General features: G+C 35.5%; 2 protein-coding genes and 2 non-coding genes across 5 annotated transcripts; all 4 read left to right on the top strand.

The window, feature by feature from the left end:
• Nucleotides 1–4,991: 4,991 nt before the first annotated feature.
• Nucleotides 4,992–10,575, top strand: LOC114743069 (protein SUPPRESSOR OF FRI 4). Of its 2 annotated transcripts, XM_028931274.1 has the most exons (7): nt 4,992–5,402; nt 6,174–6,274; nt 7,605–7,731; nt 7,875–8,281; nt 9,060–9,214; nt 9,304–9,357; nt 10,057–10,575. In XM_028931274.1, the coding sequence occupies exons 1-7, from the start codon at nt 5,209–5,211 to the stop codon at nt 10,126–10,128; spliced, it is 1,110 nt and encodes a 369-aa protein (XP_028787107.1). In that variant the 5' UTR covers nt 4,992–5,208; the 3' UTR covers nt 10,129–10,575. The 2 variants fall into 2 exon arrangements, with proteins under 2 accessions (XP_028787107.1, XP_028787106.1); XM_028931273.1 differs by having other exon boundaries at nt 9,304–10,575.
• LOC114743073 (small nucleolar RNA snoR86) lies at nt 6,707–6,840 on the top strand. Its single transcript, XR_003739960.1, has one exon. It is a non-coding gene; the product is annotated as a small nucleolar RNA snoR86 (small nucleolar RNA).
• Nucleotides 6,892–7,023, top strand: LOC114743072 (small nucleolar RNA snoR86). The gene has a single exon (XR_003739959.1). It is a non-coding gene; the product is annotated as a small nucleolar RNA snoR86 (small nucleolar RNA).
• Nucleotides 10,576–11,570: 995 nt separating the features above from the next.
• Nucleotides 11,571–16,373, top strand: LOC114743066 (GTP-binding protein ERG-like). Its single transcript, XM_028931270.1, has 8 exons — nt 11,571–12,165; nt 12,706–12,795; nt 13,463–13,608; nt 14,080–14,238; nt 14,354–14,420; nt 14,666–14,773; nt 14,886–15,025; nt 15,932–16,373. The coding sequence occupies exons 1-8, from the start codon at nt 11,653–11,655 to the stop codon at nt 16,017–16,019; spliced, it is 1,311 nt and encodes a 436-aa protein (XP_028787103.1). The 5' UTR covers nt 11,571–11,652; the 3' UTR covers nt 16,020–16,373.
• Nucleotides 16,374–23,724: the final 7,351 nt, after the last annotated feature.

Genomic DNA, 23,724 nt, shown 5'->3' on the forward strand with positions numbered 1-23,724 from the left:
AGTAAGGATATTTTAGGAAAGACGGTACATATTTATTACAAATAACTAACCTAACTTATTTTCTTAATCTATTTAAATTAGTCAACTAACTTTTATATTTAAGACGGGAGGTAGTACTTACTTCATATACTGTAAAATTATTTTTAAAATCATGATTTAATTTTTACCTAAACAGCTTTTAATACTCAATAGTGTCTCGGATAAGATTGACTCTATGACGAGAATTCAGGAAGTTATGTACACATGTGCTTTATCTTTATCATCATCTTCTTCCTTATGTTTTTAAATTTATTGAAGGAAACAAAACATAAACAGGAAAAGTCGGCCATGCGCTAATAATGGGATCAACATCCAAGTCCAACAGGGACTGGCAAACAAGTTCGCAATAAGCCGTAGCCACTCAACATGCACTTCTCTTCGTACATATATTCTAAAATCACCAATCAATTCCTTTCCAAGAGATTGACTTTAGAGCTCTTCTAGAACCATTCATATCACTTGAGTGCTTCCAAATTATTTTCGCATGACAAAGTGGCCTCCTCGACATCGCATTAATTTTTAAGGTTACCAATAATACAAATTACAGTCTCACAATCCAAATAGTACACACGAATTCTGGGGTCTAATTATACAACGCACAATAGATCATGTCGTTCATGAAGAAATAGCTCTTATTTAATATATGTTTAAAAATAACAAGTCTTCTTCTTCTTCTTCTTCTTTTTTTACTAAGTCAGCTCAAGCACATGAATCACTCAACGTGATTATACTAACAGAAATAACCAGGCACCTATCCATGTTATTCATTGTGAGATCACGTTCAATAATTTTATTGAACATTTTTCTTTGCCTCATTTTTCAACTACTAAACTGATGATAAACTCTCCTTGTTAATGCTTTTAGCTGCTTTGTTTGCACATGTCCAGCCCACTCTAGTCAGGATTTTTACCATATTATCCCTGATGAGTGCCGCACAAACTTTTTCTTTAATTTATACCATTATATGTTGCACATCAATCCTAAATACATGAACTTTGACGCCATTAATATGGTATGTTTTTACATTTCGAAACTTAGTATTTATTGATTGAATTTGGTTTATACAGCAACACGAAACAGACCTGAAAACGTGAAAGCGAAGGGGCAGCGATATTACTATCTTGGAAATAACGAAGTGGGAAATGTCCCTTTTGGAGTGTCAGTAAGTTAGGTTGTCCCTGTAACCCCCACAATTCATCTCGCCCTACCATTTCTGCAACTCGGGCACACCATATATCTCATAATTGACCTTGCCAATTGTTAATTGACAAGCTTATGCAGCTTTTTGATTTTTTTTGAACTTCCGGCAACAAAAAGAAATGTAAAAGCGTGGTTATCTAGAAATAATCAGTGTGTATATTATGTTTTTCCCCCCTTCATGCGAACAGGTTAAGATTAAAGTCTAATCAAAATAACAAGCATGATTAAACATTGACGATTGACAAGTAAGAGAGGGCCCCCCTGTCCTTAATGTAATTGCAAAAGTTGGGTTGCTCAAATAAATATTCATTCGAGTTTTGATAGCTATTTGCTGCAAATTGAGCCCTCTCTTTTTGTCACATCATGCAAGTTAGGTAAGCAATTTAATCATGCCTCTTGCTCCTGCTTTCTATTTCCACTGCAGCCCCTTAATAGAATATCTTTTACGAGATCCTCCTAGCATTGGTTTGGTCCCTTAAGATTATGCATGATGATCTTCTTATTTTATGTGACGAGGACTTCTAGTGGGTTGGATGTTTGTGAATGGAGAGATGTATAGTGGGATGATGGACAATACGCTATTCATCATATAATTTATTATTGTTGCTTTCAGGTTTCATGCTGTTTGTGGGTTTATATCAACATCCACTACCTCAAAAGATCGATGCTGACTAATAATGCAGCTGCTTGTAATTATCATCATCATCATCTTGCATCCTCATCCAATTAGCTCCATCAGATTCTCCTTTCATGTCCATTTCATGGTTTTCTGCCTCACCCTCTCTTTCTCCCTCACATTTCAACTTCAACCTTCAAGTAATGAATTCAACTTTTCACTCTAATCATTTATTTAAATAACACTAATTTTTCATCCATGCCCGCCCATGATCTTTTTCTCTTACTTTCGAGCAGATCTTATGGACCAAAAGTATCTTCTGCAGTTGAGCAGCAAAAAACAAATCCCTTTTATTGAGAAAAAAAATAGCAGGCCCCTTTCAATTAGATTTGTTCTCTATACATAAAGGTTTGATATTTCTACCATTCACGTAAATTCAAGTTACTGGCATGATGGTCCCTGTTTATTATGATTAATTAATTAATATTCTGAGCACCATTAATATATTACTTGGAAACAGGCATGAAATTGAAAAGCGAGAGAGAGAGAGAGAGAGAGAGATGAGGATATGACTTGAAAGGAAGAAAATGAAGTGGGTAGTGCATGGCTTGAAAGGAGGAGGGAAGAGACACGACCACAGGGGTCGTTGTCAGGTACGCATTGTGTCTGGATCCGAAGTAGTAGAGGTAGTATAATGTTTAATGTAAGACCTGCGCTCTCTTCAACCATGAACGTACTGCTCGTATAAATACAATCACAACACGATTTGGATCATTTGGTGGATATATATGGCTCATTGGGGACAACCATATTTGGAGTGGTGTGGTTGTGTGGGTCGATATGCCTCCGATCCACACATGTTCCTTGTTTTTACTTCCCCAAGTGGCTCCCCAACATCTCTAACTTCTCCCACCCCCCACCCCCCTTCTCCTGTCCACATGTTCCCAGATATCATATATTCCTTCTCCCTCTATTTCTTCATTTACATAATTACATTTGACTTCTCACTTTTCTACCAACACACAAATGGATTATCATAGTCACTAATATGTTACTATCATACATTCCTTTAATCTTATGGACAAGTCCCTTTTCAACATGTTTTACTGAAAACAAGAAAAACATTAAAGCTCATTAATTTTATCTTAAAATTTCACGACTTTCCAGTTGTATCCCGGTATAATATATACATTTTCCAATAAAATAACAACTTACACCATAATAAATAAAGAATAAAATACTCATCTGCTCTTTAATATAGAACCTAATTGTTAAGTTTATTTTGATCATAAATATAAGACATATTTATCAAATTTTTTAAATTACCCCTATAGATACTCTATCAACAATAACTAAATAGAAGAGGTAGACATGATATTAAGGAAGATGATTATGGTGTTTTAGGAAAAACAGGTCATATATATTTCTTATAATTAACTAACTTACCAAACTTTCTTAATCTAATAAATTAGTTAAATAGGTCTTATATTAGGGATCAGAGGAGTAATATATTAACATTAAAAATTTAATCACATATTTTATAAAATAGAATCAAAAAAGTAATTCATATTGCTACTCTGGTTCTAAATATAAGAACAATTTTGTAGTACAACTTACGCTATAAAACAAATCTTATATTTACGTACTTTCATAAAAAAGATTTAAACTCTAGGCCTGGACCCACAGTTCATTGGTAAGTCCAAGGGTTCCCATTTGGTGCTCATCAGGTGATGAGCACCCAATGCTCATCACCTGATGAGCAATCTGGACCGTCCAGATTTAATGTGGACGGTCTAGATTTAATATCATTAAATAATTATTTTAAAATAGAAAAAATTATATTTTTTAAAAATGATAGTTATGAGATTATCTTTATTTTTTATCTTATACCTATTAAAATAATTATTTTTAAAAAAATAAAAATAAAAATAAAAATAAATCTGGACCGTCCAGATGGGTGATGAGCATTGGGTGCTCATCAGGTGATGAGCACCCAATGCAAATCCTAAGTCCAAAGCCCTGCTTGACACATGGGATTGGAAGGCTGGGATTGGTATTGGAATTGAGATTGCCTCGACTAACATGTTTGCTATGAAGGACTGTGTTGAGAGCTGGGACTGCCCAGAACCATATTCATGGGATTAAGCAGTACCACCCCCCCGCCCCAATGGCATTGCAACTTCAATACTGGGATTGGAAGTTCTTTGACGAAAATGCCCTTACATCATTTGAGCTAAGATGGATAGGGAGTCTGGGTCCTTACCAAGACGGGTACTTATATCTGTATGTAATGGGCCTGGGCCCATTCCCGAAAACAAAAGCGTCTCACCGAACAAGGATATGGGCTTCAATGCTGTGTTTAAAACGTGCCCTGTTCAAAACTTAACTTACAGGCTGATATGCAAATTTTCATCCTGGCCCATAGAAAATGAACAACAATTAACCCGTTTGGGATAATGATAAAAAGACACTTATAAGTATATTTTATGTAAATTGAAATCAAATTTTTTTTATATATTTATCTTACATTTCATAAATCACAGTTGAAAAGCTATTTATAAGTTATTTTAAATAGGTCAATGTCAATAGATGCGTAAATTGTAAAGCATGTTACAGTTTAAATTACCTTTTTTGACCAGATTAAAGCATGCATATATGGGGTATATTAATATGCTAACAAAATAAACTAGGCAGGAAATAACGCATGGAGAGAATAATATTTTTCATTTAATTAAAATTTTTAAAAAAATTCAACAAATATCCAGTGGGGTTAAAATTTAGTTGTTCAACTAAACAACAAAGTTAATTTAAAATAATCATAGCTAATTATAAGAGCTAGTTCACTAATTTAAGGAAATTAAAAAAGAAGTTAAGTTAGTTATTTATAATAAATAAATGTTGTCTTTTTTAAAATATTCTTGCTAATCAAGTGTATTGGTTAAAATTATTATTGATAGAAGAACTATCTTAAAAAAAATATAAATATGAGAGATAAAATAAATTAGAGTATTATATTTAAGATTAAAATAAAAATTAAATAAGATTTTATATAAAAGACGGAGATAATATAAATTTTTTTGAAAAAAAGATAAATAGGTCATCGTCGTTTACTTGCTTGAAACGTTCTAGAATCGGCGGGCTGGCGCGGGCGCGATACAGAGTTTTCCTCCAGGCCCTACTAGGTTAACGTTTCCATCCAGGAGAACTATTGCAGCCCTAGCTCCTTCTCCTGAGGCGCCGAGATCTGGTCTAAACCCTATTCCTGATATAGTCAAGAATATCAGACAAAGGGGAGCGCGAAGGAGGTCAGGGCTTGAATTGAAGAAGAGGGAATAATAGAGCTGTTGGGCTGAATGGGGAAGAAGAAGAAGAGGGTTTCTTCGAAGGTCTGGTGTTACTATTGCGATCGGGAGTTCGATGACGAGAAGATTTTGGTTCAGCATCAGAAGGCTAAGCACTTCAAATGCCATGTCTGCCACAAGAAACTCTCCACTGCTGGCGGCATGGCCATTCACGTGCTCCAGGTTCATAAAGAAAACGTCACCAAGTAAGCTCTAATGTCTTACTCACCCATTATTCCTCTCTCCCTTTTGTCTGATTCGTCTTCTCGATTAGCAGTTTTCGGATCTGATAGTCCGTTGAGTCTAAATTCCTTGGTTTGAGAAGGAAAGGAGGTTATTGCAGTTCAATGTTCCATGCGACGGTCATGGAATGTGATCTTTAAAGAAAAGAAAGCTGAATGCTGGATTGGAATTTAGGATTGTCTAGCTAGATATAATCTAATCATGTGTAATGTTAAGGATCCCCTGTGCTAAGGAATTTTCATTAGAGCCGCGTGACAAATAATAAAACTACCCTTAGGTTCTAATAATTTGATGCGAGTACTGGGAAAACAGTTATCTTAGCTTGGTGAAGTCATAAGGAAGGAGAATGTTCGACAATAATTGCGAATCTTTGATTTTTCAAATCAAGAATTGTAAAAATTGGAATCTGTTCGTGGGCAAGAGAACCATGCGCTGCGAATGTAACTCCTGCTTAGACAGATAAACTGCATATTTTGGTTTTCATGCCCCATTTACAAAGAATGATTCTCTTTCTAATTAATCTGACAATTCTACTCTTCTTCCTTCTCTGATCTTTCTTCGTCAAAGGGGTTGAAACAAAAAATTTCTATATGAGGCATGAGTAATTTAATACTATTTGTTATATGATATTCCCAAATTAAGAACTTTATCTTGTTCCTGCATTTGTGATATTCCCTAGAGATGCTTCGTTTCTTCCAGTTTATGTTGTTTTTTCTCGTTCGTTTACTTTTCAGGGTGCCCAATGCAAAACCTGGTAGAGAGTCAACAGATATTGAAATATATGGGATGCAAGGGATTCCACCAGACGTCTTGGCCGCTCATTATGGAGATGAAGGTAATCATCCATCTGTGTGTGTGTGTGTGTGTGCGTTATTCAGAACTTTCGAATCTTTTAATTGCAATCTGCTTTTACTGGGAAAGCAGACCTGCTATTTCACAACGTGACGCTGCAAAAAAAAAAAAGTTTTATATTACTGTTTCATATAGTTAATGTTTGATTGACTGTTGTTTTTATTATTGGGGGAAGTGCAATGGATAGAGAGATGATAGCTTAATTTAGCTAATGTTGGGTGGATGCTGATGCCAGAGGACCAGTGGAATTCAGTTAATGAACTGGCTTATATGGGTTTCATTTTGCCAGCTTGTGTAATTGTGATGTATCTGATTTGGGCATTGTGTCCTAAAGGTTATATTAATGTTTCCTCTAGTGTGAGTATCATGGCCTGTGTTTTTATGCGTGGTATTTTCTGGAGAAAGCTAATTAGTGGAGCGAGAATGTCAATAAGAGAACAGATGGCATACACTGCCTTGAAGATTGGCGAGAATATACATGACAATTCTCCTTGCCTGTCCAATTGATTTCAACTTGTTCTGATTTGGCCTCAAACAAGTCACTACATCTCGTGGCCTGACTTTGATTGTTATTTTATTTTGCGGAAAAGCCAATTAGCAGAGCAAAAGTGTCAGTGAACAATTATGGCGTGTTTTGTATTGAAGATTGGTGAAAACAACACATGGAGACTCTCCGTGCCTGTCAAATTGATTGTGTTGTTTTGATTGTGGCCTCGAACAAGTCTCTACATCTAATTGATGAGTTTTACAATGTTATCTCAAAGAAAAAAGTTTTCAACGTTTTTTTTTTTTTTCCTTTCTCTGAATGGTGATCTACAATGTTGTCTTAGTGTTGTTTGAAAAATAGATTTGTCCCCTTTTCGTGTTATTTTGGGTGAAAGTTGATTGGTACAGGTAGAGTGTCAGTGAAAACATTTGTATTTGGTATTGAAGGTTGGCAAGAAGAAGAAAAATGCATTTTCTCTCTGCTGTCAAGTTGATTTTACGTTCTCTTGATAACGGCCTTGAACGAGTTGTTACGTCCACTTGCATCATTCAAAACTGTTTATATATATAATTAAAGAATGTTTGTATTTGCTGGTCTATAGGCTCGTTTGGTATTTGCTAGGAGGTTATGGAATGAACGCTTTAGCATGTAGACCCTTTTTTGCAACTTATTATCCTTGTTGGATTTGGTTCTATCTGATAATTAATTCGTTGTAGAAGCACTTGTTATGCATGATACATGCAACATTTGTAGCAAGACTGAAATACTTGCATAGGCAAAACATTTAAATTTGAATTGCTTTCTGATAAATTTCTATTGAATGCAGAGGATGAAGCTCCATCAAAAACAGCCAAAGTAGATATCCCATCAACTCAGCTTGTAGGTGGAGTCGTCCCAGCACCATTAGGAGTGGGATATCCTCCTCAGTCAACCTTGGGTACTATGCCACCTATGTATGTTTCCTAATTGTATATCTAACTTCCCTTGGTTTCATTAATGTTGTATTTGGCATGTAAAGAAAGTGATAGTCATTCACTTATGTTCCAAGTGGCACAAGGATAATTAGCTTATTGTTTTGTCGTCTCTTGGTAATCAGTTATAATCCTGCAGTACCTGTGCCGCCGGCCACTTGGCCAGTTCCACCTCGACCTCAGCCTTGGTACCCACAACCTCCATCTGTTTCCATTCCTCCTTCTGCCCCATATGTACAGCAGCCATTATTTCCTGTTCAGAATGTGAGGCCACCTTTACCATCAACCGCTTCTCCTGTCCTTCCAACTTCTCAAGTTGCTCCTCCTGGTTTGCCTCCAACATCTGCTCCAGTTTCACAGCCTTTGTTTCCTGTTGTTGGAAATAACCATACGATGGCCCAAAGTTCAACATTTTCTGCTCCATCGCTCCCTAGCAGTGCTCCATCTGCATTGCCTCCAAGTGTCCCTGCTGATGCTTATTCAAGTGCCAACACAACTTTGACAAATAATTATCAAGTACTAGGGGTTCCAGGTACTCAAATGTTGATTTTTTTTTTTTACTTAAAAGTTAAAACAATTCATGAATATTTCAGTTTGCATGCCAGCTCCTTTTTATTAAAAAAGCACTTGTCTTCAAATATCAATATTCCAAATTTCCATTTTCCTCACTTGATGGGATAAGGCTTCTTCTTGTATTCCAAACTTTCGTTTACAATCGCATGCCCCCATATCAGTGGGTAATAATCGTAGGACAAGATGTCATATTGTATTTTCTATGCTAGCGCACATTACACGAATAGTTGGTCTTTTTATTAAATTTCAGCTTTGCCTATATTTTCTATGTAATTTAAGTGGAAAGTAATCACTTCTACTGTATTGTGTCAGGCTTACGTCACAAGTGTCGTGCCTCTTTTTTCTGATGTATGCGTTGAATTAGCCTCTCTTGCTTATGATTTTTACTGCTTATAACTCGTGAATGGTGAGACATGCAATGCATCTAAATTTGTTCACACCAAAGTGACTACTTGTTTGTTCCTAAGACACAGGAAATACTGCTAATAGCTATTTGTGTGTAGTGTTACTCCCCCTACTGGTTTAAACTTAATTCTGTCCAGTACTATAACATGGTATTGTGAAGGATTAGATACTAAAGCTTGCTTCCAAATGTCACTATTGTTTTTGTCATTGAGCTGAGCTTGTATGCTTTATTCATTTTTCTCCCTGTTGACTGTAGGAAGGACGTTATAACATCGTTGGGTTGGTTTTATACATTGTAGTGATTTTAATTTGACCTATTTTGGTTACTGCAGGAGGTATATCAAACAACTCGCATTCTTATGCTTCTGGTCCAAATACTGGTGGTCCTTCAATTGGACCACCCCCAGTAATTGCAAACAAAGCTCCTGCAACTCAACCTGCCACTAATGAGGTCTATTTAGTTTGGGATGACGAGGCAATGTCCATGGTGCGTTATCTCCTAGAGTAACATATTTGTTTGGTATGAGAATACTGTTAAATTTGTTAAGTGGTGTTATTTTACTTTCATATCTGCAGGAGGAAAGAAGAATGTCCTTACCAAAATACCAGGTGCATGATGAAACTAGCCAGGTAAGTCATACTACCTCTTTAATAGAAGGAGTTGCTTTCACATCTAACCAGATGGGTAGGCTTTATGCTTATTTTCAGATTCAGTTGTTTACGCATTGTTTGCTATTGATAGAGGTACATTCTGTATGATATTTTATTTACTCCTCTTTCTAAAAAGGAAGTTGAATGACATTTTAATTTTTTTCCCGTCTTTTGTCTCAACCTAAATAATAACGAGTAGTGCATTCTGTTTTATTTTTAACTGCCATTTTGGCTGCAAGCTATGCCTCCTGAATTTGTGAGCATCAAAAGATTCAAGTACGTACTTGTTGCTAATTTCTCTTCCATAGTCAATTCTTGTGGTATAATATGTGAAGTATGCTGCAAACAACCAATTCCCGTCACCCCGCTTTTGTAGTAGAAGAGTACGTATATATACTTTTTTAAGGCTGGGTTTTACTATTGTTATTCCTTCTCCCTATGCTCAATTTCCAAGAATCCGGTTTTGGGATGAATAAGATCTTACACACCCGATTTTCGCTCATCCGTAGCATCATTACAATTTATTTTATGGAACAAGTGAATTCAGACTTGGCCAGGTCAGCTTCTTTCGCAGAGTTTGGAATCTCGTGCATAGGCCCAGGCTGTTATATATTTGGTTTTTGTTGTAGTGATCAGCAGTCTGAGTATGTGCTGATCATTCTTGCGATTATTTTTCAGATGAGCTCGATTGACGCAGCCATAGACAAGAGGATACTTGAAAGCAGGCTAGCAGGTCGAATGGCTTTTTAGGACAATTTGAACCTTGTATTGTCAAATTTGTCCACTGTTGATGGCCGTTAGAATTTTAGTGTATTTTGTCCCAAGATTCTGATGCAGTTTCATCATTCTTTGCATGGAGTTTTCTATCGACCAACCTAGCGGCGCTATTCTTGGCAGAAAAATGATGCGGAGGCTTCTATCTGGGGAGTGGCGGGGTTAGTTAAGTTAAAATGGGATCTCATAGGAAGTTGCAAAAATCCAGTGGTCTTTTAATCTATTTTTTCTGTTTTTCTCTAGGCATAGGAAAAAAGATAACTTTTAGGACAAATGGCTAAAAATGTGGTGTAATTGAGTTTGGAAATATCAATTTGTTTGTTTGTGGTTTCGGTAGTTTGTATGTGGCTGGACGTAATGACCAAATTTGAAGGTGTACGATTCTTGGATGTCACTAATATGCAGCATTATTCCCCTGCCTCATTCTCATTCTCCGCTTTACCACACACTTGACTCTGAGCGAAAAATGATGATGAACGAATGCAAAAATATCACCGAAGCCTGTTCTTCGCGGAAGAGGTTTTTCACCGAGATGGCTCCGTTGGGGAAAAAAAATGAAGGGCAAATTTTGATAAAAAGAAGATGTAGAATAAAAGAGTAATTAAAATTAATCAAAAAAATTTAATCCCATTTTTTGATTTTTGTAAACAGAGTTTATTAAAAAAAATTTCTCTCTTCTCCACTTAACTCTGAGCGAAAAATGATGACAAACAAACGCAAAATGTCACCAAGACCTGTTCTTCGGCTTCGCAGAAGAGGTTTTTCACCCGAGCCATCGACATGGCTCTAATTGGGCTCCATTTTATCAGACATTTGTGGACACTTTTAGATGATGGGATTGGGACGTGGGGATTGGACATCCGAGACGACTAAAATATAAGCCAGGCTATGTGAGTTTGTTTACCATGCCTGTTACTGTGTGTAAATAGTCGTTCCCTTTTGTGTTTCAGCCTGAGGGTTAAAAATTGTAGGGTCCGATCTATTTATTTCGGCTCAATCTTTTACCGCTTGTCAGACATTTTTCTTCCTCTTTTACTATTCCAATTCAAAAAAAATAAAATGAAACTAGGTTCATGAAAAATGTACATTAGCGGCCTCAAAAAATCCATTACATTTTTCAAATAAAAAAAATTTGAGTAATGATTTTGTTTATATTAATATAGATGTCAACATAATATTTTAAAATACGAGATATTTTAGAATAAGATAGGATCTATGTATGAAATACAAAATTGATAGAAGCATTAGATGATTATATATATTTTTTTATTTATAGCCGTCCATGGAATTCCGTTATTCACTGCATGCCCGTAACGTTGAGGCAAGACTAACTATGAAGTGACCGGGACTGCCGCTGTTATAATGAAAGAAAATCGAGAGGCAGCTTGTCTGCAACCCTTAACCCCTAAGCCCAAAGCCTCGTTCAGCAGCGAAACACCCCAAAAACAACGCATAGACTACGGACGCTTCTGCCTCCATGTTTCCTTTATAGGGGCCACCATGAAAGCTCTAAGATCTCTGAGAACACTCAGGACTGTCTCTTCCACTCCACACAACAATCTCTGTGCCCTTAAGCCTTCCTTCCTGCGCAGGTTTTACTCTGCTGAACCAGAGCAAGAGGAGGTGACGCAACCGACAACCTACCCGGAGTCGGAAAATGATCCAGATTCAGTTTTCGATAGTTCCCATTACGAAATTCCCAATATTTCAGACACCGATGCTCACGCCCAGCAGCAGCAGCAACCCATCTGGGACCGAAAGTACAGGGCCAGAGCTGATGAATTGATCTTTGGAAAGGAAATCACTCAGGGCAATTTGAGATTCGAGGAGGAGGAGGAGGATGATGAGAACAGGAGGAGAGTGTTGGCCAAAGCTTTACTTGAGGCATCACTGGAGAAAGGGGATAGCGAGGATGAGGATGAAAGTGTGGTGAAGGAGGAGGACCAGAAATCTTTGGCCGTTGGAATAATCGGTGCTCCCAATGCTGGGAAGTCTGCACTGACTAATTATATGGTTGGTTCTCTTTGTTACTCGGTCCCGACCTGACAAAATCCTTTTCTTGAGGTGTCTGACTTTCACTTGGTTGAGTGTGCAAGAAAATGGTTTCATTTTCTTCCTTTATATCTTCATTCCTATTTTAGTTCCAATACTTCTATAAAATTTCACCGCTGAGGATTGATGTTGTGTTAATTTGGGGTAAAAAAATCCTGACTCTGGAGGAGCTGCTTGATGGTTACAAGTATCATTTTTTTCCATGATAATGTTCCTTATTTCTATCTTAATCTGCTTTTGATGTCTTGAAACATTTACGGGAGATGAGTTTTTGTATCCAATTAGTGTTGTAGCATGTCATCTCTTAAAAGTTCATTTTAACTGGTATATTGTTGTTAAAAAGCTACTGTTTTTCGTTTATTTGGAGTGTCATATTACGTTGAAGTAATTGATATATGTCAGGGTGCATTCAGAAAAGCGTCTAGCGTCCTCTTTTGTTATCAACATCATTTTTGGAAGATTTTTTTTTTTTCATATTTATGTCCTCACTCTTTACCGTAGGCTGGTACAAAGGTAGCAGCTGTTTCGCGGAAGACAAACACCACCACTCATGAAGTGGTCGGAGCGATGACGAAAGGAGAAACCCAAATTGTGAGTAACTTTTGTCATTACTTTATTTCTAATCTAATAACAAGAGAATATCTGTTGAAGTTTCACTAAGGCTGTATTGCGTTGGAAGCACCCAATGCTTCATGAAGATAATTAATTAACTTTATAATTTTTATTATGAGTAATACCTAAATGCTTCTTAAAATTCGGATATTCTTCTCTTGACACATGCTTTGCATGGATGAGGCATCTTTTTGACCTAAATGAGCAAGCCCTTTGAAATTCAAGCTCAGTACTTAAGCTTATAATTCAATGGTGGGTTTTGTGATGAGTCAATAAAAAGAAAAGTTGGTCTAGAGGTTATGTATTATAGATGAACCCATTGCAGCAAGTTTGTCAAATCACACACACACACACATCAAATAAAGAAACTAGTAAAACTGGAAGGCCAGGTTTTAGCCAGAAGTCAATTATTGCTTTCCTACCTCAACTTTTCCATATTCAAGTAAAACATGCTGCTTGTACGTTTTTTGTTTTCTTACTTTTTCTGATGTCATCCAGCATGCAAGAGCTTGATGTATTTACCCATGACCGTGCTATTTTATTTTGCGGCGTTGTGGTAAATTTTATTTGATATATTGCATTTTCTTATATTTTAAATTGAAATTGAACCACCCATGCTTACAACTGTATAAAAATCTCTATGCAGTGTTTTTTTGATACACCAGGGCTCTCGTTAACTTGTAAAGGATATCCTCATAGGGATGTCAAGAGTCGTGTTGAAAGTGCTTGGAGCTCAATCAATCTCTATGATGTGCTTCTGGTTGTTTTTGATGTCCATAGGCATCTTACTAGGTTAGTATGAGTACTGTGGGAGTAATCTTACTCTTTCATTCGATATAACTTATTCATTATTCTATGTTAGAATTTGAAAACCTATTATTCTTCTATTTATCTGATCAAATATGTCTGGCTAGAGATGAAGACTAAGATGGGAGGTTTAATGTTGAAGACTTTGTGCATCAACAAAGACTCGTGCAGTCTGAATTTCTAAATATAGTCAGTACTGTGACATGTTGGCATGCTAGGAGATCATATTTTACTGGTCATGTGGATAATTGCTTATGTATTATTTGGACGCTGGAAAGCTTATGAAGATGGTTACTTTGGTAAATTAAATATGATGTAAACTGAATCCTATATCGTTATATGCATGTTGCACTGCTCATATCGTGACCACATGACAAGTCATTTTAACTTGATTTTTTTTTTTTAACCCATTTTCATCTAAGTTGCTTATGTCTTTTTTACATTCAATCAATGTAGACCTGATGCAAGGGTGATACAATTGATTAAACGTATGGGAGCTCGAATCCACCCCAATCAGAAACGAGTTTTATGTATGAACAAGATTGATTTAGTGAAGAAAAAGAAAGACTTGATGAAGGTTTCAGAAGAATTCGAACATCTTCCTGGATATGAAAGGTCGGTGTTCTTCTAAAGAGACTGGATAAAGTGCCAATTTGCATTATAAATTCTAACCTTTCTGTGGATCAACTATAGGGCCTAGACCTGACGATCTCCCGTTATTGTTGTGTAGGTTTTTCATGATATCAGGACTGAAGGGGTATGGGGTAAAAGATCTGTCACAGTACTTGATGGAACAGGCATGTATCTTTTCTAGTTGTGCTCTTTATCCTCCCTATCCAAATGATTTTGTTTTTCCTCTGACCTGGAATGTGTTATCGGGTTCCATAAAACATTGGTCCTAAACAACAATGTGCTTTTTACTGATGAAACTACTTCCTTCTAAAAACTCGTAAACTGCGTATCTTTTTTATATTTCTCCAAAACTCTCATGTTAGACATTTCAAGACCTAAATCTGGATTTTGAATTACTTCTCATGCTTAGGCAGTTCAACGACCATGGGAAGAAGATCCATTTGTGATGAGTGAAGAAGTTATGAAGATGATAGCCATGGAGGTTGTGCGTGAAAGATTGCTGGACCATGTACATCAGGTGGTAGTTCAAGTCAATCTCTGATTTATGGATAGAATCTGACAAAAGTATGCTGTACGATCAGATGATTAATTTATGATTTTGATGATGGATTGCAACTATCCCGATTCAGGAAATTCCATATGAAATCGAACATCGTTTGATAGATTGGAAGGAATTACGAGATGGTTCTCTTAGAGTTGAGCAACATTTCATCACGAGCAAACTAAGCCAACGCAAGATTCTCGTGGGAAAGAATGGTTCCAAAATTGGGTAACTACTGTTTCAGTCTTTATTTTTATATTTTTATAGAGTTATGTAACTAGTTGATATTTATATTAGGTCCTCCGCTGTAGTGCTAAGAGAGAGAATGACACAAACAAGTGGGAGTGTGTAGGGCCCATTTCATCTGATTACACATTCTACCCTCACTCACTCACTCAGAGGATAACCCATAATAAATTATTTTACAGCAGAGGATCCGGACTGCTGGTTTTTCTTTTTGTCTTCAAAGATACGATATTTTAGCTGTTAAAAGAATAAGTATCACGTTATTATAGCCAAATGAGATTTGCTGTCGTATCAATTTGGGAGTGTTAGCCTGGTTTCAATTTTCAAATATTTGAATTCTTTCTTGAATTGAAAGGGAGTTAAACCAAAGGGGACTACTTTGCTATTAGGGCAGCACACCGAGTGCAGCATGCGATATTTGAATTCTTCTTGCTATCTCAATAAGTGTATGTGCTTGTGTGTAACTGTGAATAAATATATGGAGTCTTGGTTGACTAAACAAGTTTTCGTGTTCATTTAAACCTTTATGGCATCAGAGCATAACACCATCCAATAATATCACGATTTTCCACGGTCAATTCTTGTTTACAAGTCCCTCAGCCATTGCATCCACTCTCAGTTACAATTGAGCCATTTGAACCTAGACTGAGCTAAAACTATAACAGGCCTAGATTGAACCATAACCATCAGTGTCAGTTATGATAAGTTGGATCTACTTCCAACATGCTTTCGTGTAAATTTGGTCCCTAACTCGTTGTAAATTGAATTTACCAGTGAATTTCTCTAGGATTAATTTCTCTTTGCAGCTTCCTCAATGCTACCGGTTATTTCTGAATCCTTGCGGTTAAAATTGCGCACTTGTCATTGTTTGGGGCTTGTTTGATGCAGGAGGATTGGGATTGAAGCTAATGAAGAGCTGAGGTCCATTTTCAAGAAGCAAGTGCATTTAATTCTGCAGGTTAGGCTTAAACAGTGACAAAAGAAAAAGTCGATTTGATGTTTCAGAGTGCAGCTTCCCCGCCACACCATGATGGAGTATACAAACTGCCAACGCGTGTCTGAATCTGACCTAACGCCATTCTTGATACCAGTGATCATAGAGAACATCATCATGGCTATGGAGAACAGGGTAAGAAATGGGCACCGCAAATGGTGATCTTGAAGCCAAAGCTTCCAGCTTTTAGCAAGATTCATTTGGTTATAATTGTAAGCGTGAATGAATGTTTACAAATAGACGACCATATCTTGTTTCATCATTTTCGAATGTCAACGTCACACATATCTTGTGTACAGCAATTTTGATGATGAATTCCATCTCTCCTTTTTCTAATGTTGTGCGAGAGCTTCTCTAAGTTATTCCGCACGTGCTAATACCTTATTCGACTCTCGTCGCGCGCATGAAAGGAGTTACATAAAAAGGCGAAGTAGGAACATCAGAAGAAGCAAAGACGCCATTAGAATGAGCATAAACCTCAGTTGCAAAATATCAATTTCATCAGGTTTTGCTTTTACCATTGGCACACCACCAGGAAACGAAAAGCATCGCATCTTGTGTTAGCATCTCCTTGATAAATTTCTTTTTTCGGCGGAAGAGGGGGAGAAACTCTACAAGTACGGTTCCGCAAAAACGACTGCTTTTAGTTGCGTCTAGAAGACGGTGAAGGCAAAGCGTCGTAACACTTGCGCGCCAAATTGAGGCAATCCAGCCAATGGAGGATCTCGGCATTGGGGTCACTCTCGATCACAACATCGGACACAGTGATCTGCACCGCCCCTCTGAACCTGGTGATCTGGCCCCGCACTCTGGCCACCTTCCCGAGCTGAACAAGATCAGCGAAGCCGGCAGCGGAGGCGGCGATGAGGGCAACATCTGGGGAGATAGGGAGCTGGGTGGAGCAAGGAAAGGAGAGCTGGTTGAGCCAGAGGATGCAGCTGACACAGCCGGTGCCGTCGTCGAGGGTGAACCTGAGGAATCTGTCGGGTTTGAGGTCACGTGAGGTGACGGTGCCGACGGCTTCAGCGCGAGAGAGGGGAATGCCTCTGCGAGAGAAAGAGGAAGAAGGGGTTTGGGTGAGGGAATGAAGATCGAAGGCGAGGAGCTTCACATGAGTGTTGAATAATGAACCCCACTGCTCCATGGCTCGAAGGTTTAGCGTCTCGTTCCAGCGACACCCACCATTTGAAAACTATATTCCCTCCCGTCCGTATTAACCACAACAAGCTCTTCACTCAATCGGCAGGGTTGAAACTCATGAGCCTCATTCTTATTTTGGCCCAACAAAAAACTAAGTCATTGACAGTTCAATGCACTTTTCCGGAAGATAACGACAAATGCGCATTAGATTATAATTTTATGGGCTTAGTTGGGCCAATCCAATCTTCTGCTTCTTTTTTTTTTGGTTGGGTGAAATCTCTTCAACTTAATGACTATGGGTCCGTTTGGATCAACGATTGAAAAAATAGCTTATTGAAAAGGTAGTTTATAGAGAAGTGAAATTGGATAAAAGTTAAATTGGATATGTTGAATTATGTTTGGATTAGAGTTCAGAAAAGTTAGATTGCAAAAGTGAGATTGGTAAAATGTTGTTTGGATTATGATTGAGTAAAAGTAAGTTTGGTTGTAAAATGACCAAAATAGATATGAGTTTTAATAAATATTGAAACATGATTAAAAAAATAATTTCACATAATACAATAAAATTAAAATAATTTAATATGAAGAAGTCATAAAAAATATTTTAAATATAAAGTGAAACATGAAAAAATAAAAGTATATTTTTAGAAGCATATTTAAAAATAAAAATATATTTCTAACTTATTCATTACTTTCAACTAATTTTAACTAATTTTTTATTATCTACAAATTAGTTATTTAAGGCTTATAATAAGAACCAAAAGAGGTAATAAATTTCTTAACTTTTTCTCTCTCCATATTTCAAAAGCTATAAACCATAAGCTATAAGTTATAAGCTGTTAATTTTAGCTTAAAGCTTATTGTAGCTTTTCAGACAAAAGCCCGATTGCAGAAAAGCTGATCCAAACAGACCCAATTATGTCAATCGAGCTTATAGAGCTTATAAGCTACTTATAAGCTCAAAATAAGTGATGTCAAACAGGCACCATACATCCTGGAAACTGGGGAGCCTTGTTACATTTTTGTTCATGACCCCAGAAAAGGTATCGTGATTTTTTTAAAAATTAAGTCTATTTTTCTTAATCCATTTCTTTTATATTTTAAGGATTCTATGCTACTATTGTAATTGTTATTGCTTCTTTAATTTATACTTAATATAAGAGTTTATTTGATTTTATTTTGATCCTAAATGTAAAATCCCAGTTTACTTTATTTCTCATATTTATTTTTTCAAGATAATCCTTATAGTAATAGTAATTCTAACCGACACATCTGAGTAGCAATGATATTTTAGAAAAGATAACACTTATTTATTACAAATAACTAATTTAACTATTTTTTATAAGTTATTTAAATTAATTAATTAATTTTTATATTAAAGATCAGAAGCAGCAGGATTAATTGAGGATGAATACACCATGAATTTGATATATATTTTTTCAGATGAAATGCGTCTTTTTGTCCTCAGAAAGCTTAACAGGAACGACTCCTTCTCGATCAGAGCAAAATAAAAAATTAAATAAACAGGTGAAAATATGTGCGAGCACATGATCCCCATATTTGAATTACATATATTTTATTGGGAAACCGTCCGCCACGAAATTTTTCTCTCCCTTTCCCTCAAAAAGCCGTCCCGCAGTTTTATTGTTTGGTCAAACGGATCTAAGTAATTGAAGACATATTTTCTGTAATTATCTTAACATATATATATTAAAACCAAAAAAAAATTGAACTTTAAGTTTTTCCACCGTTTAATTTTAAATTTTATCCCACAAGTCCTGCCCACCTTCACACACATTATAATTTTCTTAAAAAAAGGTAATGAATAAAGATATTATTTCAATGTGATCTGATCAGAACAAAAATGAGCCAGACAAGAGAGAAAAAAAAGGTGTAGCTTTACGTACACATTTATCAAATTCATGACATTTATGTCTGTCTTGTACTTGGTGTTGGGACAATCAATTCAATGCCCGCTTTCATTACTTCAACTTAGACCATACAAACTGTGTATTATTGGGTTCACTGGATGTAAGTAGAATTGTCGAATAATAGTAATAATAATAATAATAGGAGTGTGTATTTAGATTTTGAAAAAGAAGAGAGAAAGGGAGAAGTAGGAGGAATAATAATAATAATGAGTGGGAGGGTGGGGGGTCAGTGATGGCATCAAAAGCACAAAACGGCCACTAAAAGCTGCTTCTCACATTTGTCTCCAGCCCCATCCATTTTTTGTTTACCTCACCTCCCCCATATTCAACATTCAACCTTAATTTTTGCGTTTTCCAAATTATTTAAAAAAATTTATTGATGCTCTAATCTCATTTATGTACGTGAAAAAATTTGAAAGGCTCGAAAAATTGATTCATATGTAGAGCATGGGGTCCCAAATTACAAATAATCTGCCCATAAATTAAATATGTTTATAATATATATTATTTCCGAGTGCTGTCTACAATCATGTCCATGTATACCAGCAGTAACAACAATAATTACAAAGTGGACGAAAAGGTGAAAAGGGCCCCTCCTTTTCAGCTTTCCTCTCTTCTTTTTTTTTTAAAAAAAATATAATTGATGTTTGTGTATAGGAAAAATCTTGACTCCTTATTTTGTTTTATTTAATATTTATTATTTCAAGTTTATTTAGTGAGATAAAAGTTATTTTTTATTTTTTTTCGCTTCTGTAAATGATTTTACGAGATTCTGGGAAATTAGGATATACTCATACAAACGGGGAAAAACACTATTATTTGATATTTGCCCAAAATATAGGTTTAAAGCACTTGTAGTGGGAAACAATTTGTACGTTTAAAAGGGACCGCATCGGTATGATGATAACTTTTACAATTATTTAAAGGCTTAAAGGCAGTGTCAAATTAAATTGCAAATATACATGCATGTATAAAAATGAAAAACCTATTTTTATCTTCTTCTCTTTTTTTTCACAGTTATTCTTAGAATATTTTTTTTTAATTTTACGTCCGGCGGGACTTCTGCAATAATAATAGGAAAAACTATATTGAAGGTACCTATACTTTCTCTCAATTTTTAATTTGGTATCTATGTGTTTTTTTCCCTTTAATTAAACATTTAATTTTATCTTTTTAGCAACATTAGCTCTTATAACTTTGTTCTATTGATATTTTTAGTCTCTACATAAGGATTAATGATGTTAATAGAGCAAAATTAAAGATTTAGTTAAGAACAAAAAACACATAGGTATCAAATTGAAAATTGAAAAAAAAAAATATAAGTACCTCCAATATGGTTTTCTCATAATAATATTTGGACCTTTAGGCCTGTCTCTTGGAACTGAAGTAAATATGCCTCTCCCACTCCTACTTCAACGTTTTAAAGGATAATTGTTCTTCCATTGACAAATGTAGACAAACAAATTCAATTGCCAAAAAAAAAAAAGTATGATTCGAAAGTACTATCTCTTTCTACAAATCAATGAAATCTTTGGCTGGTGGATACATAATCTTTAAAAATATGCTAAACAATCTTCATGTGTAACATCACCCCAAAGACTCCTTTCTTTTTATATCTACAATTAATTACGACTGCAGCTTTCACTAATCTCCCCCCTGTTTATAAACCAGAAAAATAATTTTTTATTTTATTAATAAGTCACATAATTCATTTTTTTATATGAATATATAAATTTATCCTTTATTTATTATTATATAAATTATTATTTTCGTAAAAGAAATTAGAAAGTTATTAAATACAGAAATAAAAAATGACTTTTAAAAAAAATTATTTACAAGGGTAACATAATTCATCGCTCTCTGTGATGGAACCATTTCAATTATTTATGCTGTCGGGCTCCAATTAACTTTCGTTGAATTTAAATTTCTTTCCTTTTGCTTTTACAGCACTTTGAAGGTCTGGCCTTCAAGAGAGAAAACTCAGAGAAAATAAAACGATTAAAATAATGAGTAGAAGTGAAGGAGAAGGAGAATCCTATGTGTGGGTACCCTCTTTCTATGATTAATTAATTGAAAATAAAAAAGAATATCTTGAGATGAATTGCGGGGGTCATCTCTGCTTTTTGTTGGGTCTTTAAAGATATGTCTCAGAGGGTTTGACTCCCCAAAAAAGCAGCATGACTTGGCTTTGGAGGGATTCAATTATTTGAATCTTTATTTAATTTATTTATTCATTTGTTTATTGCCTTTTTTTATTTTTTTAATGAAGAGAATATGGCTCCATTGAACCTTGGAAGGTCAAGTAATGAGTTTCCTCGTTTCGACAATCATTAGGTGTAGTGGAATACCTTCCTTCCTCTCCCCCCCCCCCCCACCCCCACCCTCAATTTTCTCTTCTTTTGGGAGGGTGGACATTAGCTGGGTTTAGGTGTACTTCGATTTTTTTTTTTTTTCTTCTTCTGGGCATGCTGCTTTGATGCGGCATTTGGATAATCAGTGTCCATGTTCATGCCCTAATAAACATATTTATGTGAGTTTAGGGTAATGTGTTGCTGTTATTTTTGACTAACCGTCCTTATCGTACTCATTAGAACACGGTTTGTCGCTTGCCTTAGTTAATGTTGCTTGTTCTATTAAGAACCAGATAAGTTTCCTCGTTTCGGGCAAAAGAAAAAGTTTTCTATCTTTCACACTACATCGAGTTCTTAACATACTACTTCCAGTCATAATTATAAGGTCTCATTTATCATCTACAAATAAAGTCTTATAATTAAGATCAGAAATAGTACAACCTAGTTGACTAATCTAGAGAAATTAAGAAAATTACTATATTACTTTAAAGTGTTTCTATTTATTATTTTTATTTCAACTAACTTGACTCGCTTATAAACTGATATACTCCTCCGGTCCTTAATATAGGACCCAATTAGTGAGTTGGTTTTGGTCCTAAATATAAGACTCATTTCTCATATTTATCAATTTTCTCTAAATTACCCCTATAGATATTCCCTCAACTATAATCAAGTAGAAGAGAGAGAGGGAGTATTAAGAAAGATGATTACAGTATTTTAGGAAAAATGTGTCACTTTTCTTATAATTAACTAACTTACCTAACTTCCTTAATCTAATCAAATTAGTTAAATGGGTCTTATATTAAGGACCGGAGGAGTATAATCTAATACATACATAAATCTTTTAAAGAGATCATATAACATATACTATAATTAAATAATTTAATAACTTGATTAATCTTTTCAAATTAGTCAATCAAATCTTATATTAAGAACCAAAAGTAATAATATGGAGTGATCACTTTGTTGTCGATCATTAGCTGCTCCAGTCTCCTGCCTGGTTTCATTGAGATCTTTAGTTCAAACTTAACACTGATATGGTTGTTTTTGTGTTTAAAGTGTTCATGATTATTAAAAATAACTTATTTCTTTGTTACAATGGCACACTGTTTGGTATAAGCAAGGCTTTTTAAGGAAGGAGTGAAAGGGAACCTAATTTTGTAAGGTACGGGTGAGCAGGGAAAAAAGGAGGATGCTTATGATAACTTACCTGGCGTGAACAAATTGGTGTGAGAGACGGGGAGAACTAAAAATGATCGAAAATACAATTGCCCTTTCAAATCATATTTTAAAAAAAATTACACTTTTCATCCTTATAAACTTCATTCATGGTAAAATATACTTAGATCGAGGCAAAAAAAAAAAAAAACTAAGAAATATACAAAACATTTTTAAAAAGAAGACGAAGTCGGGACCATGCCCTCCTACCAAACATGGCCTGGATATTTGCATGGATCTTCTCCTTGATTAATAACTGATATATATATACTCCTCCGGTCCTAAATATAAGACCCTTATGCATATTAGTATAAGGATCGTATATTTAAAACCGGAGGAGTATATTAATTTGTTTGGCTGCAGAAATGCTCAACCCAAGGCCAATTAATGCAAAATTAAACTGGTTTAATTTCATGCCCTATGTATATATCATATGAAGTTTAAAAAAGAGCTGTATTGTCGACAATAATGCAAATTTTAATAAATTATACATGTGTGTGTGATTTGTTGATTAATTAGTTCCTCCTCAGAGAGAGTAATATATATGCTGTTTGGTAGCGTGTGAAGTAAAAGCAGAATCTTAAAAGACTCAACTTGTGAGCGTGGGATTTGGAATTTGGAGGATTAATATAAAGAAGGGGTTGGCTGACGAATAATGGCGCCTTATTATTTTGACTCATCAAAAAATGTATAATCAACTCAGGCAAGCCAGACCCGGCATGTGATGATGATGTGGTTGGTTTCTTCGGAATCCTTCGCAGCTCTCCCAACCAACCAAGAACCAACCATCACATGTTCTTCTCATTTTTGGTTTCCCCGTCTCATTTTTCCCATATATGTAATTTGATTAGCTTCATCAATTTTAAATCTCAAATCTCGCATCTCAAATTCTAAATATGTCAGCTAGATAATTAATTTACATGCATGGATCAAGAGTGAATTAGCTGTTTGTAAAAACACACGCCATGTTTTATTAAAATGCTTTTTCATCTATCTGCATTGAAGCTACCCCAGTATAAGGACCTTGCAATTCACATGGATAATTTT

The sequence above is a fragment of the Neltuma alba genome, unplaced genomic scaffold (genome assembly GCF_004799145.2).
Source record: "Neltuma alba isolate B1F8T4 unplaced genomic scaffold, ASM479914v2 tig00003922_pilon, whole genome shotgun sequence".
NCBI lineage: Eukaryota > Viridiplantae > Streptophyta > Magnoliopsida > Fabales > Fabaceae > Neltuma > Neltuma alba.

What these genes read in the sequence shown, in the direction of transcription:
- LOC114743066 (XM_028931270.1), top strand. Translation starts at nt 11,653, where the DNA reads ATGAAAGCTCTAAGATCTCTGAGAACACTCAGGACTGTCTCTTCCACT. An exon ending in GTCCATAGGCATCTTACTAG is followed by an intron (nt 13,609 to 14,079) that starts GTTAGTATGAGT and finishes CAATCAATGTAG; the next exon opens with ACCTGATGCAAGGGTGATAC. An exon ending in CACAGTACTTGATGGAACAG is followed by an intron (nt 14,421 to 14,665) that starts GCATGTATCTTT and finishes TCTCATGCTTAG; the next exon opens with GCAGTTCAACGACCATGGGA.
- LOC114743069 (XM_028931273.1), top strand. Translation starts at nt 5,209, where the DNA reads ATGGGGAAGAAGAAGAAGAGGGTTTCTTCGAAGGTCTGGTGTTACTAT. An exon ending in TCAAGTACTAGGGGTTCCAG is followed by an intron (nt 8,282 to 9,059) that starts GTACTCAAATGT and finishes TGGTTACTGCAG; the next exon opens with GAGGTATATCAAACAACTCG. An exon ending in ATGACGAGGCAATGTCCATG is followed by an intron (nt 9,215 to 9,303) that starts GTGCGTTATCTC and finishes TCATATCTGCAG; the next exon opens with GAGGAAAGAAGAATGTCCTT.